The 17,405-nt window shown below is 35.9% G+C and overlaps 1 protein-coding gene across 1 annotated transcript in view; it reads right to left on the bottom strand.

Moving 5' to 3' along the window:
* The window catches only part of FOCAD (focadhesin), a 240,939-nt gene that overhangs the window by 169,676 nt on the left and 53,858 nt on the right, over positions 1 to 17,405 (bottom strand). Inside the window, exons 6-8 of the mRNA XM_004677690.2 lie at positions 9,895 to 9,996; positions 3,630 to 3,834; positions 46 to 252 (exon numbers count right to left, since the gene is read on the bottom strand). Coding sequence (XP_004677747.1) covers positions 46 to 252; positions 3,630 to 3,834; positions 9,895 to 9,996 — 514 coding nt within the window. The remainder of the gene's footprint in view (positions 1 to 45; positions 253 to 3,629; positions 3,835 to 9,894; positions 9,997 to 17,405) is intronic.

Raw genomic sequence — 17,405 nt, 5'->3', positions numbered from 1 at the left:
TACAGCATACATTAAATGCTCATCATTTACTCCATTCTCTCTTACCTCCTTCAGAAGTTCAACACTGTGCTCTAAGAGGTAGATTAAAGATGAGTATTCCCCAGTTATCTTTAAGCTGACTTCACAGACACACAGGAGCTGAAGGGTCAGCTGGGTAAGCTGATTTTTCCAGAAAGAAGGATGTCGCAGAAGGCTTAAATATACTTCTTCAATAAACAGCATCACTTCTGTTGTCTGTATCAAATCTTTTAACTTAAAAAAAAGTCATTATATGATATTAAAAGTGAAATACACACCAAAGGAAAATTTCAAGCTATATAAGAAGCTTTAATAAAATATTTTTCTTTAAGCTTATAAAGATTTGATGAGGTGAAGAAATGTACATAACTCAGAAGGTTACACTATATAACTCTGCCTTCTCCTTTTAGTACTAACCAAAACACAATTTACTGTGTTTGTTATGGCTGGCTGGAACAAATTGTTTGCATTTATTTTTCTAGTTTCTCTGAGTGTAGATTTCTTAAGACAAATTACATGACAGTGTCAATATGTTAAAGGAAATTAAAATTGGTTTTGAACTCTCCAAATGAACTCCCTTTCTGTGTCAGTGCAGTTACCTGGTAGTAAAGTTAGCATGTTATTCTAATGCTCTACTAAGTACTTTTCCTACAAGATATTTGTTCTGATAAACTTAATTGAGAAAATCATTTCAATACTTAGCAGATGTAATGAAAGACCACATTCAAATGGTAGGGTGTCTTCTCAACAAACAAATGTATTAGATAGGAAGGAGTTGGGTGCTCTTGAAAATCCCAATTCAATTCAAACCCAGCTGTTCTGATCAAAATTCTGGAGTTGGTATTAAGGATATGGTCCTGCTCACAGACACACTGGCATTTCCCAGAGATTACAAACAATGAACCATCTGCTTCAATCAGGAGCCTTGTGTCTGTTAAATTCATCAAGAGGAAACCCTACAGTTGACCAGCTGTATCTTTCACCAATCGTTACCACCATAATAACCCAAAATGACTATAAGTTATACTGAGAGAAAAATTAATCCCTAGGAAGCAAGAGAAAAAAGATATTAAAAGACCAAGGGAGAAGAGATTACAGAAAATACTAAGCTATAAAAAATAAATCTGAGCAGTCCAAAAGCTAAATTATTTTGCTCTTTTACAAATACACACTAGGAAAGGCAAAAGGTTACTCAGAAAGGGATTTAAAATAAAGCCTTATCTTTATCAGACAACATATTACATTGAGTACCTTTTTGTGTGTGCATACCTTAAGTTTTCAATAGTAAATAAATTTTTTGAAAGAGAACCGTGGCAAGTTAGCATTAAAGGTTCTATAGTCTTAAGCATTACCAGCATCCCTAACAAGAATATTTTGAAAGTAATGTTCTATCTTTATGTGAAAACAGGTCATGTGCAGTGAATAACATGTGTGGTGACAAGAATCATAATTACAAAGGAAGAACTACTGGGTCCAAAGTCAATAGTGAAGTTAAAACAGGTGAGTCCAGAAAAGCAATGGCATGAGAAGGAAAAAAAAAAAGTGTTTCAATGACCATCATTTCGAAATAGGTCAATAAGGAGGGAGGAAGGCTACTTCTTAAAAAAAATAATAATAATTCATGTGATTACATTAAATTAGTATGGACTAGACCACATCTGTAACAGTGTATTCAGCTCTAAGAAAAACATGCTGTAGGAGCATTCTAAGCACCACTATACTAGAGATTTCCTGGCAAAGGAGAGTGAAAAATCTGGAAGCCATTTCATGCAGAGAAATAAAGTAATTGATGACGGGGTGGGGGGGGGAGAAAGATGGAAGGTTGGAAAGGAAGAGAGGAAAAACAGTAAAAGGCTCTATAAAATGCTTGTTTTGCTTTGTTCTATTCTGTTGAAAATAATGCAGACAAAATAAAGTCAGGAAAATGCAGATCAATTAGCAAAAGTACTTGACAAAAATTGGTTACCTTGAAAAATAGCATTCTCTCTATCACTAAAATACTAAATACTTATGGGACAGTTGTCTCTTTGGGCATATTAAGAAATAACCTGTAATCAATGTGGAAATGGATGACATTGTCCTTAATTCACTCCCAACTCAGATACATTCTAATAAAGCGGATTTGTAAGTGATTAAATATATTTATATCATTAATTCCAAATAATGTATTACTCTTTCTGTCACCTATCTTGACTATTATAGAGACATAGGTTCCCAGAAATATTCCACCGAGCTCATTTTTAGAAGTATTTAATTTGCCAGTATAGATTTATGAAGACAAAACATTCTCCCAGCTCTTCTGCTACTCTACCAATCATCAAAGAACAGGAAGATACTGCCACAGTGTGAAAAGGTACAACCTGGGCCCCCTCCCTGGTGGTGCAATAGATTAAAGCACAGCACTATGAAGTGGTCTGCAGACACTGCAGCACAAGTTCAATCATTGGCCAGGGAGCTGACCCACATGGTGTGGCAAACCTCTCCTGTCTTGCCCACTGCTCCCCTCAGCAGTGTGTTTCAGTAGATCTGCCTGTTCTGCTCCCCACTCTGTCTCTGGTGAATCCTCTCACCCCTACACCTCTGGCCTATACCCCAGTTCTTGTATGCATAAACAAATCAATCTTAAAAAAGAAAGAAAGAAAAGGTACCATCTAGCCAAAACATTCTGCTATACATTGTTTTATTGCCCACACAAAATAAATCTTTAGAAAAGCCACAGGAGATTTCATTTTAATTAACTTTTTTCTGCCTTGATTACAGGAAAGCCTATTTATGAGTCACAAAGGAAAGATTCACTCTAGTCCCTCTTTGCTAACAAACTTAAAACAGGTCATCTGTGACCACAAGTGATCATTTTGAAAAATATTCAGATTCTCTCCATTCGCTAAGCAGCATGGTGCTCAGATTCTGAGTCTCAAACTGAAGCAAACCTCAATTATGGGATAGGATAGCATAAATAGTGAATCACTATACTAAAATCATGACACACTGCAAAAAGATTTTTTTTTTAATCTGAGGTTATAGAGATATTAACTCAAATTTATCTCTTACATGAATTCCTTACCACTTTATCCCATATGTCTGTTCAACATCTTTCATCCTTCTAACTTTGAATTATGATAATTTACATACAACACTTATCTTAACTCCCTTACAAGAAGCTTCTGAAGAATAGAACCCATCACCACATGTTATATGGGACAAGTGGAAACTGGAATCTTGCCAGTACCCAGTCAAGCCCTGCATCCCTATGACTATATATACCCAGTCATGCACCTTTTTCTAATTTGCCCAAAAAGGTCTTTATTTTTCCCCCATAACTCAAAGAGTCTAGGAGAGATTCAACTCAAAATTCTTTTCCCTGAGAAGTCTCTTAAACAAGGAAGTTTTCAATCCTAGGTACATAAGATCTACTATTGACTTATACTTCTGTGAATACAGTTAACATTGTATATATTCATGGTAACACTAGATTTATTTCTTTCATCATCTCCAAAAGCCTAGAGCTAGCAGCATTATGTTTGAGTTTGCAAAAACCATAGGGTCTATATGTATAATGACAAATCAACATTTACTGAAGCTATGCTATAAAGGAGAATGCAAAGCTTTACCTGCAAACATGGAACCATATCACAACACAGCTGAAGTATCTGTTGTTCCAAAATTGATGGTTGTCCTTTTTCACCAAGACCACAGGGCTGAAGTAAGACTTTGAGCAGGGATAGTCGGAGGTTAGCATATTCTTGTGACTGGGATGTTTCACAATACAGATACCATAGAAATGGTGCCATGATTTGGATACATGAAATTTCTGACCTGTAAGTCATATAATGCATAAACTAGTTATTGAGTTAAACAGAATACCAAGCAGGTAAGAGGCAAAGATCAACTTAAATCGCTCATGACATATCACTCACTAGGATACCGTCAAGTGTTACTTTCCTCCTGACTCTTCTATTCCACCATGACCTACCTAGACCCACACCAACCAGTTGTTTGGGCACTGGGGAATATGACTCAACACTTAGAGATCATGAACCTGATTTCAACTTGCAATCCAAGTCTCTACTTGACCTCTACAATAACAACTACATCTTCAGGACCAGTCTTCGGTGAACATTAGAGGCATCTAAGAAGCTTTCTGAAACTAGAGATGTCAGGATCCACTCTCACGGAGGATGAAACAGGCTTGTATTTTCAGAAGAACTATACAGATGGAATTTTCCATAGGACAAAGTCATATAGACCTCTCAGGAAGATTCATCAGTTAACATTTCCTTTGGGATTTATTTACACTTACAGTGTGCCAGCTACAGCATTTTCTGTCTCACTTGACCATCACAACACTATGACATAAAAAAAAATTATCCCATGATGAGACGTAGAAAGCAGAATAATTTGCTAAATCCCTCCTTTCTTTTTTATTTTATAAATATTTCACACCATTGTTCACTGTTGTACAATATATACTTTCTCTTCTCAGGTGTAGTCCCCATAGAGTTCCTACCACCAGCTCCCCATGCACTACTACCACAGTCCCTTGTGCTCTTCCTTTGTTTTGATCCCTCTTGCTCCCCCTCCCCTGCAGAGTATCTCTGATTTATAGTTGCCTGTTAATTTTGTTTTTAATTTATTGTAATTATTTTTTCCTGATCCCTTATTTGGTTCCCCTACATTCCTCCAATAAGCAAAACCATGCGATATTTTTGTTCTCCTTTTAAGCTTTTCCCACTCAAAGGAAGAAAGAAGGCCCTACAAGTCTATCATTCTATTTGCATTTCAGTGTATCTTAATAGCACATAGACCCAAGTCACTAAAATGACAGAATGACCTTTCACATTTGAAAATGTGATCCTGTCATTAACCAGCTTGAAGAAAAACATAGGCTTCAGATGAAAGTGTCTACCCAATTGACAAATCCTCTATAATCTGGTCCCAGAATTGTTCCCATTCTCACTTTGGCTCTCTTTTCTACATTGAGCTACACTAAGCTTATTTCAGATCTTCAACCAAGCCCTCCAGGCTTTCTTCTCACTTGCTGTTTCCTCAGCTAAGTACTCTTTCTCACTCTTTTCTGTTCCTTCCTCTACTGAATTTCTATCATCTCTTAGTTTTTTCTTCAAAACTCCCCTGATGCTTTCTGTGATATGAAACCTATCTCATATCCCCATTATGTACTTCCACGGGAAATTGACATTATTGTCATTATTTATTTAATATCCATATCCTCTGCCAGATGACAAGCCAAATGAGGAAATGGACCACCGATTTCTGTTTCTCACTGTGTCACCAATAAGTATACACTCTAGGCTTCAAAGAGATGCTCAATCATATGAATCAATTCAGTTATACTAAGATACAGGGTTTTACAGTTTGCATGCATCAATTAAATATCATAATTTTGGCTCCTCCCCAGTGGCACAGAGTGTTAAAGCACAGCACTGAGAAGCTAAAGCCACTTCAGCACGAGTTCGATCCCCGCCCTGGAGGTGACCCACATGGTGCGGCAGATCTCTCCTGATCTGCCTGTCCCCACAGCAGTATATTTTATCAGTTGGCCTGTCCTGTTCCCCACTCGGTCTCTGGTGAATCCTCTCACCACCCTGCACCTCTGGCCTGTACCCCAGTTCTGTGTGCATAAATAATATTTTTAAAATATCATACTTTCATTTATTTTAATGTTTTTCATATTTATTACATATAATTACTAGGTAAGATGCAATGATGAACTGGTTATTATCTACCCTGCAGAAACATACAGTCTAATAAACAATCAGTTCTGTTCTGCACTAGAGAACAAAAAGTGAAAAGAACAGTAAAACATGCACTATTTCATAAAGGAAATAGCATTTTAATTAAAGTTGACAATATAATTTTATAGTACCAAAGATTCCACAGCAATGTGATTTCAAAACACCATTGACACTAGTAAAAAGTTAAGTTACCAAGTCAGTATGATTTAATTTATGCATTCATTCATTTATTTGCTTAGCAAAATATACTGAGTAACTACAGTATTAGTCACTCTTCTATATACTGAAAACAAAGCATGAAACAAAAATAGATAAACTTTCTGCTTTGGTGAAGCTCACAATCTGGAGGATTTTTATTTTTTAATCACAAGTACAAATACGTATGCAATCTATAAAAATCAAAAGGGACCCATTTAAATTCATAATTATTACTGAAGCCATCTTTATCATAAAAACATTTCAGAAGCTAAAAAAACTTCCTAGATCAAATAATGTATGCAGGGACTAGAATAAATTTCCAGAGAAAAGCTTTAAGAAACATGTTTCCCCATCTCTCCAATAATGCAGTCTTTAGAGAATAAATACTATGAGGTGTCAAGATTATCCACGAAGAGCTTAACAGTTTTCTGTTAAGATGCTGAAGGTGAAATGAAAATTTCATATAAAGAAATATATATTTCTAAGATATTGTTACTATTTGACATTAGGAGCATAATGTTGAGCTTCTTTAAGGATAATATATTTTTTTTAAATCTCCTTGGGTAAATCTTTCCTGTGTGCTATCTGATGATTAACTATTACTTCAGTGGGGTATGAAATTGAAAGAGCTTAGGAGAAAAGGAAAATAATAAAAACAAGCAACATGAAATTTCAAAGTGAGTAAGAATACTAAAAATGTGCTATGGTAACATGCAACCACAAAACTTTAAACCATATATAGTACTATGAAACAATGCTACCTCAATAAAACAGAGGTTTAAAATTTTAATAGTGCATGTATCTATACCCAAGTCTTCACTTGAGGGAGAAACAATAGAAAAATAACTCCAATGAGAGTGAAATAAACTGAGGCTTTGATCCAATTCTACCACTAACTATGAATTACCTTGAATAAGTCATTTAAGATTGCTCTTACAACCCTCACATCTAGTCTATGTGTTAGACTAGAAAATATCTAAGTATCCAGGACTGAAGACCCTGACATCAATATTAATTTATGTAATTCTCAGTTGCATAAAGGTAAAATTTTATTATCACAGGTCTTATGCAAATTAATGCAGAACTGAATTATAAAATTATATTAAAAAAAAGTAACACAAAGTTAAACTGTCACTTCAGAAAATCTTCATAATATTAAAAATGAATACAAGCAGCTAATAAAATCAACAATTCCTCACAAAGAAAGAACTAGAATACAAGATATCTTCACAACGTTTTGCTCCCTTCCCATGGATACGAATCATTACTTATATTCTTAGTAAATTATCAACTTCCTTTCATTACCTCCTAAACAACAACTTAAAAACTGCTAACTTACTCTAAATTTAAACTTTGATGAAGTCAGAATTATCTATTTCATCTTGCAAATATCCCAAAGTGCAAAAGTAGAGGTGAGGCATTTGAAATCAAATTTTGTAAACAGATTAAAATAACTTAGTACCTTTAAGAGGCTCTAGATAGCAGACACCAATACCTAAGAGCTGAACTAAAAGAAATCAATAATAGAAGCTCATCAGTAAATAAACCAGTCAATTAATACCCTTCCATTATGAACATCTGGACACATTTCTTAAGAACAGCTACTTCCAAGTTCCTTCAAAATGAAAATTACTTGTCAACTATCTCATGCATTGGAATAGAGAGATATTCCTAAGAACTCCCCTAAAAGTAAGCTTGCTAAAAATGTTATTAATAATTTATAAAGATGACACTATAGAAATGTCATCGATTTAACAACAATAATTCCATTCAACAAATGTGCTTATAAATCTATTTAGGACATAGATGAAAAAAGACTACAAATACTAATGCCTTATCTTTGAAAACGCAATCATAGGTGAGGAATAAAGATGAAAATGATGTTGATTTTGAGGTATTGGTTAAAATGCTACACAGACCCTTTTCACTGACAGATAATTACAGGTTTCCCTATATGTCTTTAAAATTTCCTACAGCAGTACATTCTGGAGAGAATTTCCATCTAAAATCGAAGTTATATAGACTCGGGAATGGGGTCCTAAGAAAGTGTGTCTATAGAACACTGTAACACCTTCAAGAAAACAAAACAAAACATGGGGATAGCTGGTGTGGCAAATGTAACTCAGGCTCTGGATTATCCTGAGCAATGAGCCCATATCATCACCTTGCCTGATGGTACAAGCACACGTGGCATTACCTATTGGGAGGCACCCTACCACCCAATGCCTGGATCCAGGCAATCTTTGGGCCTCATGTATAAAATTCAGCATCTATAGAGCACCCCAAAGTGAGCCAGGCATCATTAATTCAAAAGTAATGAGGCACCACCCCTGCCCTGAAGGTTTCACAGAATAGAGATGAGTAAGTATAGGACAATGTAGTAAGTATCCTGGTGTTAGAAATCACTGTTGAAGTTATTATGGAAGCAAGTAAGAGAGATACCTAATATAGTTTAGGATAAACATAATCTCTAGGACAGGGAACAGATATTCCAAATCAAAACTTAAAATAGAGAAATAAGTCAGGCTCTCCCTAGTGGTGTAATGGGTTAAAGCACAGCACTATAAAGCTCTCTGAAGCCATTGCAGCAGGAGTTCAATCCCTGGCCTGGAGGAATCCACATAGCATGGCAGACCTCTCTTTACCCACCCACTGCTCCCTGTGCAGTTTATTTCAGTTGATCTGCCTGTTCTGTTCCCTGCTCTGAATCTGGTGAATTCTCTCACATCCCACCCGCCACACACACACACACACACACACACACACACACACACACACACACACACACACACACCCCTCTGGCTTGAACCCCAGTTCTGCAAGCATAAATACATAAATAGCTTTTTTTAATTAAAAAATAGAGAAATAAAGTCATAAAAGAGTTGAGTGAAGATTGCAGGAGCTAAGGTGTATACTAAAAACAAAACCCAGAAGCAAAAGAATAACACCACTTTTTTTGGAACCAACAGTCAAGTCAATGTATTACTGATGCAAAAACTGTGATAAAGCTATGAGAAGATGAAATTGATGAAACAAATGGAACCCACATGATACACAGGGCCCAGCACGGCATACTAGACTTTATCCTGTAGTCCAGGGAAATCCCAACTATTTCAGAAACTAGAGTTTTGGTTTTTGGACTTTTTGTTTGTTTGTTTGGTGGATTGTTAATTTAACTTAACTGTTTTTCAAATTAAATGTTTCCAGAAAATAACATGCAAGTTTTAAGGAACACAGTCAAAGCAGCGGGGGCCTTTTTGAAAACCACAGCCGTGATGACTGAAGCAGGTTGTGAGAGGGTAACAAAAGCTGTGCTCATATACTGAGGGGTACTAAGAGCGGCCTTTAGCAGGATGAGATCAGGGGCAGAGAGGCGAGTGAGGAACAGCAGCAACAGCCACAACCAGAGAAAACCACCTGAGCCAGGGCCCTGGTAGCAAGAATGGAAGAAAGGGGGTATCTTCGAAGACCATCTGGGAGTCTTAGTGAAGCCAAACTAACTGCACAGATACAAGCAATCGGGTCCCAGCTGGCAGCATTACTTGATCTCAATTGTTAGGTTTCTGATGGAAAGATGAACTCATTAACACCCAGGAAGAAGAACCTATCTTCTCTGTGGACTGTGTAGTAGTTAACTGAACATTCCTAATATATATTTGTAGTATTTCAATATATATTTCTAGTATTTCTAATCAACTCTTATAATGCCTAACTTCTTTAATACCCTTTTTCATATTCAAAACTTACTCATCAATAAAACCTTTGTCTCTTTCTTTAAAGGAAGAAAAGACTCCTTCCTATTCTAAGACATGTCTTTTCTTCAGAGAAAAAAATTATAGTCAAAGCAGCTGGAAAAAAAAAAAAACTAAGCGCTAAAATTAGCAGAGACCATTCTACCTTTCTCATTTATTTTTCTTTACATTACCTTTCAGGGCATTGCTGGAAAAAAGCTGTCAGCTGCTGCAAAAGTACTGGCCAGCAATCGGGTCTGTGTTCAAGCACAGTGATCAAAGGCTGAGGATGATTTCTGAAAAACAAAAGAAAATGACATTGGAAGCTGTCATTTCAGGACTACACAGTCTCAATATCCAAATATAGCTCACATCATCTACAGACTTTTCCAAGGACTCATAATTGTCATAAAACTATCATTTGCTGACTTTGTTGCAGTTGGTTCATTAGAGCTGACATTTTTTCCCCTTTATCTAATTTTTTACAGAAAAGAGAATGAACTATAAAGACTTAGAGACATAAATATGAGAACAGACTCTGGCATGAAAAAGCTGTAGGACTATGGCCAAAGTACTGAAGCCAGCAGCTCCCTTACAGTCCTTTCCTGGATTGCCTCCCTCCTAGGAGTACTTCATTCCTACTCTGCTGCTTCTTCCAGAACCAAGAACTCTGTTTCCTCTAACACTGTCCAACATCTAAGGCACCATCTCTCCAAGTCTATTTCTAGTAACCCCATTCTTCTCAGTATATGGATAGGTTCCTCCAACGTATTTAAGAAAAAAGAAAATATTTCTTTTTTGGACAGTCTATAGACGGTCCAAACTGAAAGTCTAATTTTCTGTTGGGTGAGGAGGAATCATTTTATTCGCATTATGGCCATTAAGAAACATAAAGACTTAACAAAACATTAGATCTAAAATCTGAAGGAGTCTCAACTACTAACATTTAAAAAAGACAAAGAGAGATAGCAGAGTGGCGAAACAGAAGAGTGCTGGGCCCATAAAAAAGACAAAGAGGGGCCTCCCTGATGGCTCAAAGGTTTAAAAGTGCAGCACTCTGAAGTTTTCGGCAGCCACTACAACAGAAGTTTGATCCCCAGCCAGGAAAGTGACCCACATGTTGCAGTAGACCTCTCCTGTCCCGCCCAATGCTCCCCTCAGCAGTGTGCTTCAGTCCATTGCCTGTTCTGTTCCCCACTCTGCCTCTAGAAATTCCTCTGAACCCCCCCACCTCTAGCCGGTACCCCACTTCTTGTATGAATAGTTAAATAAATCTTTAAAAAAAAAAAGAAAACAACCAAGTTATTTCAAATAGTTCTAAAAACTCAACTAAGTCCATCAGCTTCTTAGACTATGAAGTTAGTATTTAACTAATATTAATGTAGCTTTCTCCACCACAAAGAAATTTTAAATAAATTTGGAAAGTGTTCTTAGTAAAAAAAAAAATACATATGTAAGAAGTAACTTTTTAACATAAAAGGAATAACACATAAGTATTATTCTTTAATAGTAATTTTAATCCAATAATATATCACTAGCATTAATTTTTCAAAAAGAAAAATCAGGCCATCAGTTATACTCAAATGACTTTTTTAAGACTGCCTTTTTGATGATCCCCAAAATGTGATTGCCTTACCAAAAATATCAGTCATCACCTGAGAATTTGTATAAAAGGCAAATCAGTTTTCAGGCCAACCACAGACCAAATAAAGAACCCTTAAGACAATTCTGACACACTGCTATAAAGCACTGGTTTTCAACCCTGGCTGAATGCTAGATTTATCTGTGGAGCTTTTTAAAAAATACCAATGCCCAGATCTCATTAATACTGGGGTTGTTAGGAGAGGAGTCCATTAGTAATTTTTTAAAACCCTTCTAGCATTTCTACTTTGTTGCCAGGGTTGGGAACTGTACAAGTAAAAAAACCACAGAAGAAGGAAGTTTTATGATTTTGTTCTCTTTCAAACAAGATACTATGGCAGATCCATCATACTGAAACATCTTCCTGTTACTACTACACAATTTCTGGATATTGTAACATCATCTCTTTATTTTCTTCTCAACCTAACATATCAAGCACTAACTTCACATGCTGGCAGCCTCCTATTTGTTAAAGCACAGACTCTTCCTCACTAATCAGATGATCACCATTGCTAAGAGATAAAATGCTACAACAAGCTATGTATATGCCAAAATTCAAAAATAGTATCAAAATCACATTTCCTAATTCCAAAGTTTTGGCAATTCAACCTATCTAGAATTTGCTTCTACCTTGGCTACCACAGATATTAAGAAACAAATGTTACAAATACTACAGTCTCTCAGGAATGTCTTATCAACTGAACTTCTTAGATGGAGAGTTCAATAGGCCAAGTTCAAATAAACATGAAAAAGAGAAAAGAAGAGGGATAACAACTATTTTAGTTATGGGTTTTTTTTTTTCTGATAATTATCATGCTGAAATTAGGAACACGGGCATGACTATTCACTAATCTTCCAGCTACTGGCACTTATGACCATTTAAAATGAAAACCCAATAAATTAACACATAGGTTTTGTGTAAACATAAAGCACTAATGTGTTTTTCAATCCTTGTTTTTTCTAAATCATCCTTGACTCTTTCCCATACCTCACCCCACAAAACTATTAAGGCTGTATCTCCTTGTTAGAAAAGTAAAATGAGGTCATCAGAAATAAGTACACTTTCAAAGTAGGGTTAGAAATCACATACATATAGAAAGAACTATTATAATTTAGTTTCTGCTTCACTGAATTATGATCACTGCCATTATAACTTTCTTGCATGAAGCTGAAGACCTGTTTTGCTACCTATTGAATTCAGCAGATTCTATTTAGTATCTAAGACTTAAACTTTAAAAATGGTATTAAGTAAAATATAGACTAGTAATTATTCAGATTACTAACTTAGTCATCTAGATAATTTTCCCAGAGAATCAATTTTCAGATCCAAATGAAAATATTTAAGAGAAAAATACACAATGTTGACTCTAAGAAAATCATGAAACTGTAAGGGACAGGGACAAGTCCAAAATAAGAACACTAATTCTTACTGTTGATTAACACTTGAGTACTAACATTACACTATTTCACCTGAGTATCACTATTCTAAAAACAGCTGTAATTGCCAAAATCCTGTTCTAATACTTGAAGCATAATGAAGAACTAAATTCCCCCTTATGAATCATCATGTATAAACAGACAAAATAATAGTCTTGTGCATAAATAATAAAATGAATGGCACTGTTTAATTCCATAGACTTTAATTTGCAATTGTCATACAAGAAGATTTCTTAAACTTAGCTCTGCTACATTTGGGGGTAGATAACTCTGTTGTTGTTCAATGCACTGTAAATGTTTAAGAGCATTCCTGGCCTCTGTGCACTAGATGCTAATAGCATTCTTCCTAGTCATGCAATCAAAAATGTCTCCAGACACTACCAAATGTCCCCCTACAGGCAAAATTGTCCCTGGTTAAAATGCACTACATTAGATAAAACGACAGTCACTGTGAGAGGCACAAAACTGATTAAAACATGGTACCATTTTTGAGTTATTCAAAAAGACTGTAATTGTACCTTCACTCTTCCCAATACTGCATCAAAAACAGTGCATCAACCATGCTCAAAAATTCAAGTTTCTTATGGAAACATAGCTATCAAACATTAATATATGGTACTCAAGTTGATCATACAATACAAACTTAAGATTTAAAATGGAAAACAAATGTAAAAGTAGTCCTTTATGAATATATAATAATGTTCCAAAATGACTAATGTACATGCTAATTCTAATATAATAGAAAGTAATTTCTTATAAAATAGTATACTTAGATAATTTTAAATGTCATAAGACTGGTTCTAAATTTATGGATTATTCGATATTTTTCATTTCTTTCCTCCCCTCACTCGCTGCCTAGCAGATATTCTACTGATTCAAGTAAATCTAACTGTGGAAGGATGCTCTATTTAAACAAGTCAATTTTCTCTAAATTCTAAGCCTATTGATCAAGAAACCATATGGTACAAAAGAAAACCAAAGTGAAACCAGTATACCTTAAACTTTCAATTATCCCAAACCTGTTATTCAGATTAAAATAATTCAATTATCTAAAATACTTTATGAAAAATGGTAAGTGGATTAAACATACAATCAATCTGATCACTTGTTTTTTTTTTAAGATTTTTTTTAACTTTTTTTTTTTTTTAAAGATTTATTTATTTGGCCCTCCCTGGTGGTGCGGTGGGTTAAAGCACAGCACTGAATCTAAAGCCACTTCCGCATGAGTTCGATTCCCGCCTGCCTCGGAGGTGACCATATGGCGTGGCAGACCTCTCCTGACCTGCCCGCTGCTCCCCTCAGCAGTGTACTTCGTCGATCTGCCTGTTCTGCTCTCCGCTCTGTCTCTGGTGAATCCTCTCACCCTCCGCATCTCTGGCCTGTACCCCAGTTCTATATGAATAAATAAATCTTTAAAAAAAAAAAAGATTTATTTATTTGTTCATACAGAACTGGGGTACAGGCCAGAGGCTCAGGGGTGGCGAGAGGCTTCACCAGAGACAGAGAGTGGGGAGCAGAACAGGCAGATCGACGAAGTACACTGCTGAGGGGAGCAGCGGGTGGGTCAGGAGAGGTCTGCCACGCCATGTGGTCACCCCAGGGGCAGGCAGGAATTGAACTCATGCGGGAGTGGCTTTAGCTTTTCGGTGCTGTGCTTTAACCGGCTGCACCACCAGAGAGGGCCTGATCACTTGTTTTTTACGCAAGTATTTTAAAAAACAAACAAACATAAGGCCCTCCCTGGTGGCACAGGGGTTAAAGTCTCAGCACTATCAAGCTATTGCCAGCCACTGCAGCAAGAGTTCCATTCCCAGCCAGGCAGCTGACCCATAATGGTGCAGCAGACCTCTCCTGTCTCACCAGTCGTCCCCTCAGCAGTGTATCACAGTAAATCTACTAGCTGTTCCCCACTCTGTCTCTGGTGAATCCTTTTACCACCCACACCTCTGGCCTGTTCTTGAATGCATAAATAAATAAATCATGAAAAACATAAAAGTGGACATATTCTTATGCAGATATACCCATATCTCAGGAGGTAAAAAACTGCAATAGAAGATGAGGTGAAATAGTAGAGGGAAGACACAAAATTAAGAGTTAAGAGTTCTAAATTTACATTCTGTCTCTGCCATAAATCCTGTTATGTCAGGCAAGAGAATGAACTTCACTTGGGAAAAGTCTCTTGATCTGTAAAATGAGAAAATCAAACTAAGTATCTTCTAGTGCTAAAGTTATATAACCCAAGCCATCCATTAAAATCCTAACCTTCATACTACTCAAGACTAGAGGTAGAACCAAACCCTTCTAAAGGCAAAAACCATAAAGGTGACTCTCTATTATTAATAATTCTATGCTAAGCTTAAGTGGGTCTAAAAGCAATGTCAAATAAAATCTAAAATCTCAAAAGAGAAATAAATCATCCATTTTTTTAGTTTCAAAGAGAAGTGCTATGTCTAGAATTGAACTTACATAAATGTTTAAGTCAGAATTTTCTAACTCTTGAGACATCAATTACATTCTGCTTTCTAAAAAGTCAACACATTGTTTTTAAAGATCAGAATCAATATAACCAAGCAACTAGGTCAACCTTCACTGCTGGTCTCTAGTCTCTCTAATCCTTACAGTCCACCCCCACCTCCCACCCTGCTATAGATAAACCAATTTCTTGTATAGTCTTTGGCACTTTTCCATTCATGATTTGTAAGTGTTTTACTGCTATATTAAGGAAAGCATTTAACACAGTACCTTGTATATAAAATATAAGCGAGGTATTACAATGACTACCGAGCAGGTAGACTTATATTTAAACAAGAATCTAAGCTGGTATGTCTTTTTATTCTCTCTATGTTTCCTCTTTAATGACAAAGGTATTTCTACAATTAATATAAAACACAAACACACACCCTGAGTCAGCTTTTTAAGTTCTTTAAACACTGACTAGATCATGGAAAACCAACTTATCACAATCCCCTTAGGACAGTGTCTCAATCTGCATATTTAGCAAGGGGAAAAAGCATAGAGGAAGCAAGCAGAGTCGGTACCTAATTCAGTGCTGCTCACCCTTTAATAATACTGTCAACAACACAGAGCAGTACATGCATCTTAACAGAACAGAGGAAAAGGAATGAATGATAAATTCCTGGTTCCACTAGACTAGCACAGAGGCAATGATAAAATAAGGTATGCAACTAGATTCACCTTGCCAAGTATGAATGCATCAGTCTTAATAGAAAAGAGGGAATAAAAAAAAATTAGTCTTGTGCTAGGCAAATCAAAAATCAAAAGTTTTACGTAACCTTTAGGTCACCTCAACCTTTCTGCTACATCTCTAAATATAGGAATGCTATGATTTGATTTACATCATAAATTCAGAGATAGACACAGATTGCCTTTTCTGTGTGAGGAAACAATGCCTGCAGTCACCATGCATTTTCATGTATGCAGCTGTGACCCTGGCACTTTCAGAAGCATAGCATAGCACTTACTACATCAAATATGCATTTTAAAAGCATTTCTCTACCTGCTCTGAATTTTGATTTGCGGTGCTGGTGAGAAGCCAAAAAGGGTTTTTTGTTTTGCTTTGTTTTGTTTTTAAAAAGCTCTGCAGATTTGTAGATTTTAAGTAAAAAAAAAATTACTAACAAAAATCATTATGAAGAGCCCTAAAAATTTAAACTATAAAAAAATTGTAAATCATTATATACCCAAAGTTAGTAAGACAAATACATTTTATATATCCTACACAAGCTCTCAGAAAAATAAGACTTGAAGAAAAAATGATTTGAACTTTGACATTTTTAATGAATTTCCTATTTTCTTTTAGTTTAAAAGGTAGACAACGGAATATTAGGATTAACTTGAAAATAAACTCCATATTCAAATAATTCTGCCCTCATATAAAAGCCTTGTTCTTAGGATTCCAATTCTGAGAGCGCGTATTAATGCAAACATGTCTACCATTGTCAGAAGTCTGAGATTATTTTAGGTATAAGAGGATGATGGCAAGTGTGGGGGTGAACAAATTGTGGGGGTGGGAGAGAGGGTCATACAAATACTCACAGGATCTAAACCTTCTATTTAAGTTATAGGTCATGATTGCTCACAGAGAAAAGATAAATAAGGTAGTAAGACAAAATTATAACACTTTGTGATCATAAGGACATTTATCAGCAAAATACCACCCCCATCTATAAACATCCACATTTAGAATAATGTATAATATACTTTCCAGTGGCAGTTTCTACCTGGAAGACTGTACAATGTGTGTAGCTTATTCTTTAAGTATGACTATAAATCCCAGGTGCAAACCCCAGGTGATTACAACCACAAACTGAGAAAAGACTTTCCTCAGTAGGAAAGAGAAAAGAAGAAATTTAAACAGAAGCAAAATATGCAGTTCAACAGAAGAATCAAACTATGAGACAGATGGCTGTTGGAAAGTACGACTGGCTCTGTTTCCCAATTATTGCCCTAGCTTCTTTCTTTTTCTTAATTCTTCTGGTTTTCTCAGGGTACAGATCTGACATTGATGTACCCATCTTTCTGATCTCTTTTCCTGACTTTTCTATAAAGATGTCTGTTACTTGTTAAAGCAAGAATTCGCAAGCCCTCTGAAATAGTATGCAAAATT

This window comes from Condylura cristata, unplaced genomic scaffold, assembly GCF_000260355.1.
Source record: "Condylura cristata isolate star-nosed mole 26May11 unplaced genomic scaffold, ConCri1.0 scaffold00006, whole genome shotgun sequence".
Lineage (NCBI taxonomy): Eukaryota > Metazoa > Chordata > Mammalia > Eulipotyphla > Talpidae > Condylura > Condylura cristata.
The sequence above is the reverse complement of the archived record's forward strand: the minus strand, read 5'-3'. Positions and strand labels throughout refer to the sequence as shown.